The sequence below is a fragment of the Microcaecilia unicolor genome, chromosome 3, assembly GCF_901765095.1.
Source record: "Microcaecilia unicolor chromosome 3, aMicUni1.1, whole genome shotgun sequence".
NCBI lineage: Eukaryota > Metazoa > Chordata > Amphibia > Gymnophiona > Siphonopidae > Microcaecilia > Microcaecilia unicolor.
Window position 1 is genome coordinate 381,659,447 of NC_044033.1, and position 13,109 is coordinate 381,672,555.

General features: G+C 44.3%; 1 protein-coding gene across 4 annotated transcripts in view; it reads left to right on the plus strand.

Annotated features, from left to right (window-relative positions):
* Positions 1 to 12,477, plus strand: part of HADHB (hydroxyacyl-CoA dehydrogenase trifunctional multienzyme complex subunit beta) — a 148,556-nt gene extending 136,079 nt beyond the window's left edge. For all 4 annotated transcript variants that reach the window (XM_030198642.1, XM_030198640.1, XM_030198641.1 and 1 more), the window contains 2 exons: positions 3,416 to 3,580; positions 11,814 to 12,477. In XM_030198642.1, coding sequence (XP_030054502.1) covers positions 3,416 to 3,580; positions 11,814 to 11,849 — 201 coding nt within the window. In that variant the 3' untranslated portion in view covers positions 11,850 to 12,477. The remainder of the gene's footprint in view (positions 1 to 3,415; positions 3,581 to 11,813) is intronic.
* Positions 12,478 to 13,109: the final 632 nt, after the last annotated feature.

Below are 13,109 nucleotides of genomic sequence, written 5' to 3' on the forward strand. Positions count from 1 at the left end.
TTTTGGCCTCTGGAAGCTAAATGTATTAGTCCAATAAAATGGTATTATTTTATTTTCTGCATTTGTTTTATTTCTATGTGTTAATTTGTAAAGTGGTGATTGGTATTTGTTAGTTTTTTCAAATTTACATCTGCTGTCTTTATATTTTGCACAGTACTAGGGGACATTTTCTGTTTCTGTGGTGTTGCATTGTATGCAGAGTCTGGCATCGGGGGTTCAGTTTAATTTTTGTCTAAATAGAAAGTTTATGATTACTTATTCTATAGTGGATTAGGGTGTATCTGTGTTTGTGAAAAAGACATGACTTTCGGTTGGCATTGACTGCAGGATCTACGATCTGTACTAATCTGTCTGTTTTCGTTTTACAATAGGTGAATTGATGTTCTAGTGCTCACTGTAGTGTTTAAGATGCTTTCCTTTTCCTTGTGTGACTTGTACAAATTACTGCTTATGGTATGGTAGAATTGCTGTATAGGTCCTGAGTGTTTTGTATTCTCGGTATGCCTAGTACTGGATTTGGGGGGGGTGTTAAAAAATGACCGGCCCCGGGTGTCAACTACCCTAGGTACGCCACTGCACCTGCCCCAGGCATGGACCCATTCTCCCTCCTGCCCCCTTGTCAGACCCCAGTTCCAGCTTCAGACCTCTTCTCCCCTCTGAGCACCCCACCCCTCCCCAATTCCCTTCTCCCCTCTGAGCTCCCCCCACCCCTCCCCAATTCCCTTCTCCCCTCTGAGCTCTCCCCACCCTGTGGACAGCCGACAGAGCCCTCTTCTCCTGCCACCACCCTGCTTTTTTTTTTTTTAATCCATGCAGCGACGCAGGCAGCGCCTCATGTCTGCCCTGCTATGTGCTGTGAAAAAGAAAATCGCTTAGCTGGCGTCAGGCCTTCCCTCGCTATGTCCCGCCCTCTTTTGAGGTAACTTCCTATTTCCTCGAGGGCAGGACATAGCGAGAGAACGCCAGCGAAGCGATTTTCTTTTTTCACAGCACACAGCAGGGCAGACACGAGGCGCTACCTGCGTCACTGCATGGATTTTTTTAAAAAACGCAGGGTGGCGGCAGGAGACAACGGAGCACCCCCCCCACCCGCCGACACCCGGGGCGGACAGCCCCCACCACCCCCCCTTGGTACGCCACTGGATCCCATGTTCGTGTTTGGGGGTATTGGGAAAGGTGAAGCAGTCTCCTGTTGTGTGCTGGTTAAGGAGGTGATGATTCCAGCTTATGTTCTCAGTAGGCATTTGCTCCCTAAGGGTTTCTGAGCAGACTCCACCAGAGGCATGGTGGCCTCTTGGGCTGAATTATAGTTGGTTTTTCCAGCTGATATTTATAGAGCCGACACTTGGTTATCCTTGCACACCTCTTCCAAACACTATAAGATAAATGTTTATGCCAGAGAAGATACTGCCTTTGGGACTGCGGTCCTGGCAGAAGGAGTCTTAGCTTCCCACCTACCTTAAGGATTGCTTTGCAATATTGCATGCATTCTGAACTGGTCTGGTGGACAAAAAGGAAGGAAAAATACGATCTTGCCTATTAATTTTCTTTCATTGAATCCAACCAAACCAGTCTAGAAGCCCACCCTACTTTCTGTATATATATTCCTTCAATGTGATGGATAATTTTTTGTTTGTTTTGGGAGATACTGGGACATCAGGTTGTCCTCCAGGTTCTCTTAACTAGATAAATCTCATGATGAAGGCTTTGGATCCCCTCCTTCCATGGTTTGTTTTGGAAGAATGTCGTTTTGTGGTTAATTGCTTGCTTACAGAAATACTGGAGAGCTACATAAGTACATTAATTTGCCATACTGGGACAGACCGAAGGTCCATCAAGCCCAGCATCCTGTTTCCAAAAGTGGCCAATCCAGGTCACAAGTACCTGGCAAGAGCCCAAAAAAATACAATACATTTTATGCTACTTATCCTAGAACACGAGCCAGCACACAGTTTTTTGAGGCAGTAATCGGATTTGGTGGCACTCCCCCTTGACAAAGTGAATACGAAACGGGGACCTGTCGGGGTTTAAGAGCGCACCAACCTGCCTAAGATAAGTGCTGTGTATTATAGTATTGAGGGTATTGTAAAAGTCAAAAAGTAATTAGCTACACACATTTTTGTTAGTGGACTTAGGATGGTGGAGGCTGAGTCAATGATTAAGAAACAAACACGAACAAGTGATTCACTTGATAAGTTTAATCACACGTTGAGTGAAGAAAATTTTTCTCCGATTCATTTTAAATTTACTACTTTGTAGCTTCATTGCATGCCCCCTAGTCCTAGTATTTTTGGGAAGAGTAAACAAGCGATTCATGTCTACCCGTTCCACTCCACTCATTATTTTATAGACCTCTATCGTTCCTCCCCTCAGCCATCTTTTCTCCAAGCTAAAGAGCCCTAGCCACTTTAGCCTTTTCTCATAGGGAAGTGTCCCATCCCCTTTATCATTTTCGTCGCCTTTCTCTGTACCTTTTCTAATTCCACTATATCTTTTTTAATATGCGGTGACCAGAATTAAACACAATATTCGAGGTGCAGTCGCACCATGGAGCTATACAAAGGCATTATAACGTCCTCATTTTTGTTTTCCATTCCTTTCCTAATAATACTTCATTCTATTTGCTTTCTTAGCTGCCGCCATACACTGAATAGAAGGTTTCAACATATCAATGATGACGCCTAGATCCCTTTCCTGGTCGGTGACTCCTAACGTTGAACCTTGCATTATGTAGTTATAATTCGGGTTCCTCTTTCCCACATGCATCACTTTGCACTTACTAACAGTAAATGTCATCTACCATTTAGATGTCCTGTCTCCCAGTCTCGTATGGTCCTCTTGTAATTTTTCACAATCCTCTTGTGATTTAACAACTTTGAATAACTGTGTGTTGTCAGCAAATTTAATTACCTCACTAGTTACTCCCATCTCTAGATCATTTATAAATACATTTAAAAAGCAGCGGCTCCAGCACAGACCATTTAACTCTATTCTCTGTTTGTGTGCAATGCCTTTTTTGGGCAGAGCTCAGAGACTCTCTGTTGCTGGTAAAGGGGCATAACCCATGCATTCTGGACTAGTCTGGTTGGAATCAGTGAAGGAAAATTAGCAGGTAAGACCAGATTTTTCCATAATTCAGTAAAAGCATAATTCTTAGTAGAATGAATGTCTGTCTTTGTCTCTCCTATGATTTCTGTGATAAATGTCCACTACACTTACGTTGGACTGGGTAAATAAAGCATTTGTTTGTTTTGATGCTTCATTATTATTGTTAAAGAAGGATGTCCTGTGCATTGCTGTGCACCTGTAAAATGAGTGTTTCACACAAAACACATGACTGAAAATGCAGCCAGTGAAAGAAGGTTATGCAGTTTCTTAACTATATTCATTGGACATTTTTCTTGGTTTGGTGCAGGTTGGTGTTCCTCCTTTGGAGAAATTTAATAAATGGGGTGGATCTCTATCCTTGGGACATCCCTTCGGTGCTACTGGCGTTCGCTTAGTAATGGCAGCTGCTCATAGGTTGAAGAATGAGGGAGGTCAGTATGCCTTGGTGGCAGCCTGCGCAGCTGGTGGACAGGTAATATATACATTACTTCATTTACCTTCATATTCTTTGCAACTGATAGCATTTACATAAAAATGAATAAAGTAATATATGTCCAAGTTAACTTGCAGTATGTTTAAAATAAAAAAAGAGAGAGAGGTAGAAGATTTGACAGTTGATTACATAGAACATTGCATGTTGTGCGTTGCCTGAAGATCTCTATTTCTTTGTTATGACAATATGATTTAATCCATTTCTGAATCCCATTCTGAAAGGGAAATTAGTATGGATAAAAACATGTTCCTTTTTGTAGGATCTTTATAGCATGGCTTCCCAAATCTGTCCTAGGGACCCCACAGCCAGTTGGGCTTGCAGGATCGTCACAATGAATATGCATGAGATATGCTTGTGCTAAGCCTCCAGCACATGTAAGTTTAACGCGTGCATAATTTTTCTAGAAATCCTGAAAACCTGACTAGCTGTGGGGTCCACCGGACAGGCCTGGGAAGCCCTGTCTTATAGTATACTTTTTTAATATACCCAAACCATGCCCATGCTTAAACTAGGGTGCTAATCAATAAAACTGCTTGCTTCTTAAATTAGGATTCTGTTTATTAGAATAAAGTAGCACAGTACTGCACGCTGATTTATGCTACAGTATGCAGTACTGTGCTTCTACCATGATAGCATGTTCCACCATTGTTGCTTCAGCCTACAATGCATGCTTCAATGGGATATATTTTATTTCTGAATAAACTAACTTTACTGTGGGCTAGACCTGTGGTTTGCTGTACCACTGTAGTGTATGTGACTTGAATTTGGGTCTTATGTGGTGGAGCCTCAGACAGGTTTTAGAGATGATGCACTTAGTCACCAGAAATACTGTCATTACCTCACTCATTTTATGAGGATGGCAGGAGTCACAATTATATACAAAATGGGAAAGGACAGTACGCTGTGTGGTTCTTATAGGTCCTTCGCCAGATTAGTAATAGTTTGTGAGTGAGCATGGGTACTACTCAAGCACATGTTTCAAACAGAGAAGCTTAATGGTTAGAGCTGGAGGGCTGCCAAGTTACCTAGTTCTAGGAGGAAATTTTGGATCCAGTCTTGGATCCTGACAGCCATATCTTGATAAATTGTGAGACCTGAAGTTCTAGTTTAAATTGATAATATCAGAGAGTACAAATAGAACTCTGAATTTGGGGTATAAATTCAAAATCAGGACTGGCCAAACAATTTCTCTCTTGGAAATGGCTAACTTGGCAGCTCTGCAGCAGTGGGCTGAGAACCAGGGAAGCTAGGTAAATCATTTTCCCCTCTCCATTGCTTCTGGTACAAGCCAGAGATGCCAAAGGTAGACTGCCCTAAAGAGTGATGTTTAAGGGCAATAGTGGCAATCATATAAATTGGCACCTCATTTTGAGCACCACAAAGGAGCACACTTAGACAATTGATACAGACAGCTTAAGGGTGTCCCTAAGTCATTATAGAATATTAGCGCAAATCTGCATTGGGGTGCCAAAAGGTTAGGTGCATCTTCTTATAATAGATCAATAGCTGGGCTAAGCATGCCATGTAATGTGTACATAGTAACATAGTAGATGATGGCAGAGAAAGACCCGCATGGTCCATCCAGTCTGCCCAACAAGATAACTCATATGTGCTACTTTTTTTGTATACCTGACCTTGATTAGTATCTGCCATGTTCATGGCACAGACCATAGACGTCTGCCCAGCACTAGCCCAGCCGTCTCCCCCCCCCCCCCCCCCCCCCAAGCTCTGCCACCCAATCTCCGCTAAGCTTCTGAGGATCCATTCCTTCTGAACAGGATTCCTTTATGTTTATCCCACACATTTTTGAATTCCGTTACTGTTTTCATCTCCACCACCTCCCGCGGGAGGGCATTCTAAGCATCCACCACTCTCTCCGTGAAAAAATACTTCATGACATTTTTCTTGAGTCTGCCCCGCTTCAATCTCATTTCACGTCCTCTAGTTCTACCGCCTTCCCGCCTTCCCATCTCCGGAAAAGGTTCGTTTGCAGATTAATACCTTTCAAATATTTGAACGTCTGTATCATATCACCCCTGTGTCTCCTTTCCTCCAGGGTATACATGTTCAGGTCAGCAAGTCTCTCCTCATTCGTCTTGCAACGCAAATCCCATACCATTCTCGTAGCTTTTCTTTACACCGCTTCAATTCTTTTTACATCCTTAGCAAGATATGGCCTCCAAAACTGAACACAATACTCCAGGTGGGGCCTCACCAACAACTTATATAGGGACATCAACACTTCCTTTCTTTTGCTGATCACAGTTCTCTATATACAACCTAGCAACCTTCTGGCTACGGTCACCGCCTTGTCACACTGTCTCGTCGCCTTCAGATCCTCAAATACTATCACCCTAAGATTCCTCTCCCCGTCGGTACCTATCAGACTCTCCCCGCCTAATACATACGTCTCCCGTGGATTTCTACTACCTAAGTGCATCACTTTGCATTTCTTCGCATTGAATTTTAATTGCCAAACCTTAGACCATTCTTCTAGCTGCCGCAGATCCTTTTTCATGTTTTCCACTCCATCCCGGGTGTCCACTCTGTTACAAATCTTAGTATTATCCGGAAAAAGGCAAACTTTACCTTCTAACCCTTCGTAGGGTTACCATACGTCCGGATTTCCCCGGACATGTCCTCTTTTTGAGGGCATGTCCGGGGCGTCCGGCGGATTTTGCCTTCGCCCACGTTTGTCCGGATTTCTGGACAAATGTCGGCGCGGGTGCGGACAGGCGCGTGCGTGCGGTGGGCATGTGGGCGGGCGATCGGCGCCGTGGGTCTGGTGACCTGGTCTCCCGTCCCCTCCCCTTCCTTACCATGTTCCCTGGTGGTCTAGTGACGTCTTCGGGGCAGGAAAGAGCCCCCTCTTTCCTGCCCGGAGCGCTGCCTCCCCTGTCTATCATCCTTCTCGGTCTAGCTGGTGATTCAAAATGGCCGCCGAGAGTTGAACTCTCGCGAGGCCGCTTCAACTCTCGGTGGCCATTTTGAATCCCCAGCCATACCGAGGAGGATGCAGCAGGCAAGGGCAGGCAGCGCTCCGGGCAGGAAAGAGGGGGCTCTTTCCTGCCCCGAAGAGAAGACGCTACTAGACCACCAGGGCTAGATAGTAAGTGAGGGGGGGTATGTGATGGGGGGGAGGGGACTATGTGACGGGGGGGCGTGGCGGAACCCGAACCTGAAGGGGGCGGGGCATGAGGCGTGGCGGGGGCGGGGTAGGGGGCGTGACATATGTCCTCTCTTTCAGAGGACACAAAATGGTAACCCTAACCCTTCGGCAATGTCGCTCACATATTGAACAGAATCGGCCCCAGCACCGATCCCTGAGGCACTCTACAACTCACCTTTCCCTCATCCGAGCGAATTCCATTCACCACCACCCTCTGGCTTCTGTCCGTCAACCAGTTCGTAATCCAGTTCACCACGTCAGGGCCTGTCCAGTTTGTCTAATTTGTACACATCACTTGATGACACACCCATGCTTTGCCCATGTTAAGTGCACGATTTATAAAATTCACCTAGCACTTATGCATGCAGCTTCCAATTGTTGGTGCCAATCACATGTGTAAGCATTACTATTATATAAACTAGATGCAGTATTGGTGCCTAAATTTAGGTGGCAGCTTGCAGAAGTGCCTTTCATTTGTCTAAGGTATAAATGTACAAAGTTGTACATATGAAAGAAGCTTCACAAATAGAAGAAGAAAAATATACCTAGCTTTCTTTGGCACTTCTGAAAGGATATAGACAGTGGAGGCAACATTAGGACAGTGTTCAAAGGAATTTGCCCATGTAATTTAATAATTAGCAAGTTAAATTCCCTAGCCTGAAAACTTCCCTTCACTTAGTATGTGCACAGGTACATTTGTGCCAGTGAACGTTTCCATTCCAGCCCAGGATTTCAAAAGGGAAGCTCTGATTATATGCAGCTGTTCGCACCAGAGACACAGAAACATACACAAGTAAATGCACTCTCTCTAGCTCTCTGTTTCAAGTGCTGTCTGTTCCTGCTTATTCAGGCAGTGCCCCCATGCCCCACCAGGTCTACCTACCATCATGTAAAAGTTCTTACCAGTTTTTTTCATCAGCCTGACTCAGACCCTTCACACTTCCCCCATTCGTCAATCCTATTCCTTTACAACAATCCCCCCTCCCCCTACTCAAGACACTTAGGCCCCAATGCACAGAACTCCGGCGCTGTAAGGAACAACACCAGAAAAACACCGGCTCATTAACGAGTCAGAATTACAGACCGTTGCACAACACTAACAGCTGGCAAATTATATGCACGCTGTTAATGTTGTACATTGGTCGGTAAAGGGGTCCGAACATTCCTGGCGCATGCCAACACCCTCTCGACCCCTGCAATCCCAAAAAATCCCTAGTGGTCCAGTGGACACCCCCAACCACCAGCCCCCCCCCCCCCCCCCCCCAAGGCCAGGATTGCTCAAACCCCTCCCAGCATCCACAATCCCAAAAAATCCCCAGTGGTCCAGTGGACCCCCTTCCTGACGCACAGACACACCTAAATTCATCCCTGGTGGGACCCCCCCCCCCCCCCCCAAAAAAAAAGAAGAAATTCCATGCTAGCCATACCATACCCTCTTAGTCACCATAAAGCCCTGGTGGTGAATTGAGATTCCCCTCCCCCCCGAACCCTATAATACCTTTGATGTTGGAGGCAGGAGGACCACCTCCTGCTTGTAGGCCCACCTGCTTCAAAATAGAGTTGTTATAAGGAGTTTTTTTTCCCTTATATAGTGCTTAGGTCCCTCCCAGCATGGCACCCGGTATAAGAGGCTTGGGGAGGCTATGCCTCCCCAGCCACAGCAGGATGGATCAGCTGTTTCTATAGAAATGCTAAATAGTAGTAGTAGTAGTTCTCCCGTGAGTCCAGCTGCTCTGGGGGGTTTAAATAGCAGCAGCTGCAGTGAAAGCCGTCTCTAGCCTTGTGTATAACCAGTTGTAATTTGATTACCTTACTGCTGGGAGAGCAGAGCAGGGGGGTTGGCTGGAGGTGTCCTGGGTTGCCAGGGAGATATTTAACTAGGATGAATTCCTGCACATGAGCACTTCATACCAAAGAGACGTGCACTGACCCCTGAAATTTTAAAAGTGCTAAAAATAAGTTTTAAAAGTATTTGCATTAAATCTAATTGCAGAATTTAGGTGCTAGGAAGTGGGATTGGTATGCTATGTACTCAAATTTGCTCAAGCCATATGCAAATTATCTGTTTTTGGGAGGTTCTCATTTGCATATTTATGGGTAAAAATTGTTGGAAATGTTTACAGCCTTAATGTTAGGGCATGGCTCTGATCAAAAATGTGAAGTTTGATCCAAAAACGAAGGGTTTAGCTGGTGTTTTTTTACTAAAAATTCCCATTAGAGTGTCTGTGTTAATCTGCATTCAAATAGAGCTCTCTGGTTGGATGAGCAGCTCCTGTTAGAAAATCTGCCCGGGAACAGAGAGGAGAGAATCAATGGGTGGGTGGGTGTGGATGGCTGGAGGGGGGGGCAGGGGAGCGAAGAGAATCGCTGGGTGGGTGTGGATGGCTGGAGGGGGGGCAGGGGAGAGAAGAGTTGCTGGACATGGATGGAGGAGAGGGAAAGGAGAGAGAAGAAATGCTGGACATGGATGGAGGGAAGGGAAGAGTGAGGAAGGAGAGGGAAAAGGAAGAGAGAAAAACTGCACATGGATGAAGAAAATAGGCAGAAGCTGGATCCATTGGACAGTCAAGTCTGCGGAGGACCCAGCTTTTACTTACGGATGTAGGACAAGAAATGAAGAAGAAAGGCAGAAAGTAAAGAAATAAATGGAAAGGAAGTCCTGGAAACAGAGTTAAGAGGACAGATAGCAGCAGAATCGGATACTGGGCTAGCATGATCATAAAAACAAAGCCACCAGACAACAAAGGTAGAAAAGATCATTTTATTTTCATTATAGTGTTTGGAATATGTCCACTTTGAGTTCAGGTGCTCAACATTAAATGTTTATATTTATTTACTTATGTATGGCATTTTATCCCACATTAAACATGAATTAGGATGTTTTATGGTTCTACATGAGAATTGTGATATTTTGATCCTTGTTTCATATTTGACGGTCTGCATTTTCCGTATGGGTGGTATATTGGTGTATTAGGTTCTGCCCAGTGTAATATTTATGGTACAGTAAGGTTCTGAGTGTGTTTTTGCACAAAGTTGTGCATAGTGTTTTGCAGTTGAGCGATTGTGGTTAGTATATGCTTTGAGCAACCACTTTATTCTTTGACATATGATACATATATAATATCTAAATTTAATAAAAGGTATTAATTGTGACTTTTATTTTTTTTTTTTCTGTGTTATCAGACCATTATGGATTTAAGCTCCACCCCTGGCCCCACCCTACTCCTACTATTTAACATTTCTAAAGCGCTACTAGGGTTACGCAGCGCTGTACAGTTTAACATAGAAGGACAGTCCCTGCTCAAAGAGCTTACAATCTAAAGGACAAGTGTACAGTCAGTCAAGTAGGGGTCGTCAAATTGGGACAGTCAAGATTTCCTGAAAGGTTATAAAGGTTAGGTGCCGAAAGCAACATTGAAGAGGTGGGCTTTGAGTAAGGATTTGAAGATGGGTAGGGAGGGGGCTTGGCGTAAGGGCTCAGGAAGTTTATTCCAAGCATAGGGTGACCCTACCCCCTTTAGTCTCCCCAAACAGTTGGGCCACCGACCGCCTGTGCCTCCCAGTGCATCCCAGGATGTACCGGGCAGAGGCTGGGCACTGCCGTTTTGAAGCATGCAGGCCCAGAGGGCGGAGGCAGACCTCCTGCCTCCAGCAAGAAAGGTATTGTAGGGGCCTGGGGGATGGAGGGGAATCCCACTACACCACCAGGACTTTGTGGCGACTAGGGGGGTCTGGTCTGGCCCAGCCGGACCATCATGGAGATTTCTTTTGGGGGGGTCGGTCAGGAAGGAGTCCACCAGAGATTTTATTTTTAGGTGTCAGGAGGGAGTTGAAAGGGATCCGCTAGACCTCCAAGGATATCTTAAAGTTTTGGGGGTGAGGGTCAGGGTTCCAGTCTGCTTGCACTATATAGTGCAAGTAAACTGCTCCCCATAACGACAGCTCTAGACCTGCCGTAAAATTTGGGACACTAAATATAGGCGCTCCTTTCTGAGCGGTGCACAGAAATGTCTGTGCATCACTCGGAATGCTCATTTTAATACTGATGAGCTATTTGTAATACATTTGCATAGGGTTATCAGTAGTTGCTACATTGAACAGTAAAAGGGATGCAGACCCCTGTTGTGCATTAGACGCTAAATAACATTTGCTGTAGACTGGCTACAGTTGGTCTAAAGCAAACATTACAAGCATGGTATGCTTTGTTTATTGGACCCTCACTTGTTCACTGCTTTTCTCCAAGGCTCTGTGCAGACCTCAGCTTCCCTCATATCCCTTGCAGCTCCTCCTCAACTTCTTGTGACAATTGCAGCCTTTACATAGGCTGGATCCTACCACAGTCTCTGCACTGGAAGGGGAGGGGGAGGATTGGAGAGCTGAAGGGGGCTAAACTCTGAAAAATATCCAGACATTTAGCCACCCTTCTGGCTTTGAGACAGATACATTACAAAGTTTAAGAATTCTGGAAAAAAAAAAAATCCAGACAGTTGGCAATCATCTTCTTCTGATTTTCTGAGCACATCTGACAGTTATCCCCCCCCCCCCCCCCCACACACACACACACACACCACACACACCACACACACACCACACACCACACACACACACACACACAACACACATCACACACACCACACACACACACACACCACACACACACACACACACACACACACACACACACCCCCCCCTTAGGCACATCCCTAGATTGCCTCTAGCTTAATCCTGCTCTGAAGAAGGGGAAAGGAGGATCTTCAAGGACGAAGGTGAGGGAAGAGAGGGGAAGGGGAGAGAAGATAATATTGTTAGTGGATCAGATGGGTGTACCATGTCAGTATGTCATGTTGAGCCTACATGTTGTATTTGTAAAACCTCAATAAAAATTAGAATTAAAAAAAGTGGTGTTATTACTATAAGCAACGTTTGCTGGCAAGAAAGACCATTCCTAGTCCCTGACTAGTAAAGAAATCATAGCCATTTGGAATGGTAGGGGGGATTTAATGGGAAAAATCTTTTTTTGAAACTGTTCCTCTTATTTTCCAGGGACATGGAATAATTGTGGAAATGTATCCCCAGTAACAAGAGAAAGGACTAATGGAAGAATCTGGAGCTATCCTGCAGCCCTAACCCATGCCATTCCAGTGCACTAATAAATATTCAGAATGGAAAATTTTCTAGCCTGTAAATATCCTTTAGTAACCTTGTCCACAGTTTCTAATTTTAAAACATTTTGTACTGGAACACTTGGTTGATGTGCCTTATTGACTTGTCTGAGAATTCTGTAGTTTAACCAAAGCCCAACTATAATTCTAAGAAGCAAACTCTACAGTTGAAAGTCACACTTTTATAGAATTTTCAAAATCTGGAGCATTAAAATTTCTAGCATGTGACGACTGAATTAACTGTACATGCACCACAATCCAACTGATCAACTTGCTCTGTAAAGGAAAGATAATGCAAGGCATAAGCAGTGTCACGATCAGGCAGTGTTTTAAATGCTATTGTTGCCATTTATATGCCTATGTAAACATAATAATATGCTGACTATAATTTCTTTTTGTTCTTTTGGAGCTGCAGTTTGCATGGTAAGCATAAATTAAGGTGCTCATTATTGAGATGCCATGAATAGGGATCATACGGTTATTGTCCACAACCTGCTACTCTAAAATAAATAAATAATTACAATGAAAAATTCTGAGAACCTTTATGACATGGCTTAAAATGCAGGAGATGATGAAGCAAGTAAGTGCACAGGTTTTGTTTTCTTCCGTTCTGCCAGTCAAAGTTAAAGGGCAAAGCAGAGAAGCTCACAGTTTAGAGGAAAATGATTGGCTGTGTAGATGATAGATACAAGAACATTTCTTCTTTTTTGAACAATGAGATGATACTCCATGGGCTGCTGAGCACAAATGGTGTCTCCCTGTTGAAGAAAGGACAAAGTTTCTTCTAGAACAGACTGGCTACTGAGGAGGGCTTTAAGCTATGATTATTGGGAATGAGTGGATAAAGGCCTCAGGTAAGTAAACATTTGTAGAGAAATGGAGATTGGGGAGTGGGGAGTACTTTCTGGGGAAACTGTATATACTATTTATTTCTCCAAGGACAAACAGGATATGAATTCTTCACAATGTGGGTGATGTGAACAATGTAGATCAGCATGGGACACTACTCCTGGTTAGGTTTCTGGAACTTTTGAGCAGGCTCAGTAATGCCTACATGCTACATCCTGCATCATCTATTGCATAGAACTGCTTCAGTCTTTAGTTTTGCTCAGAGCTAGTCGGTCCCTCCCTTTCAAACGATTCTGATTTTTTTTTTTTTTTTTTTTGTAAGTTTTCA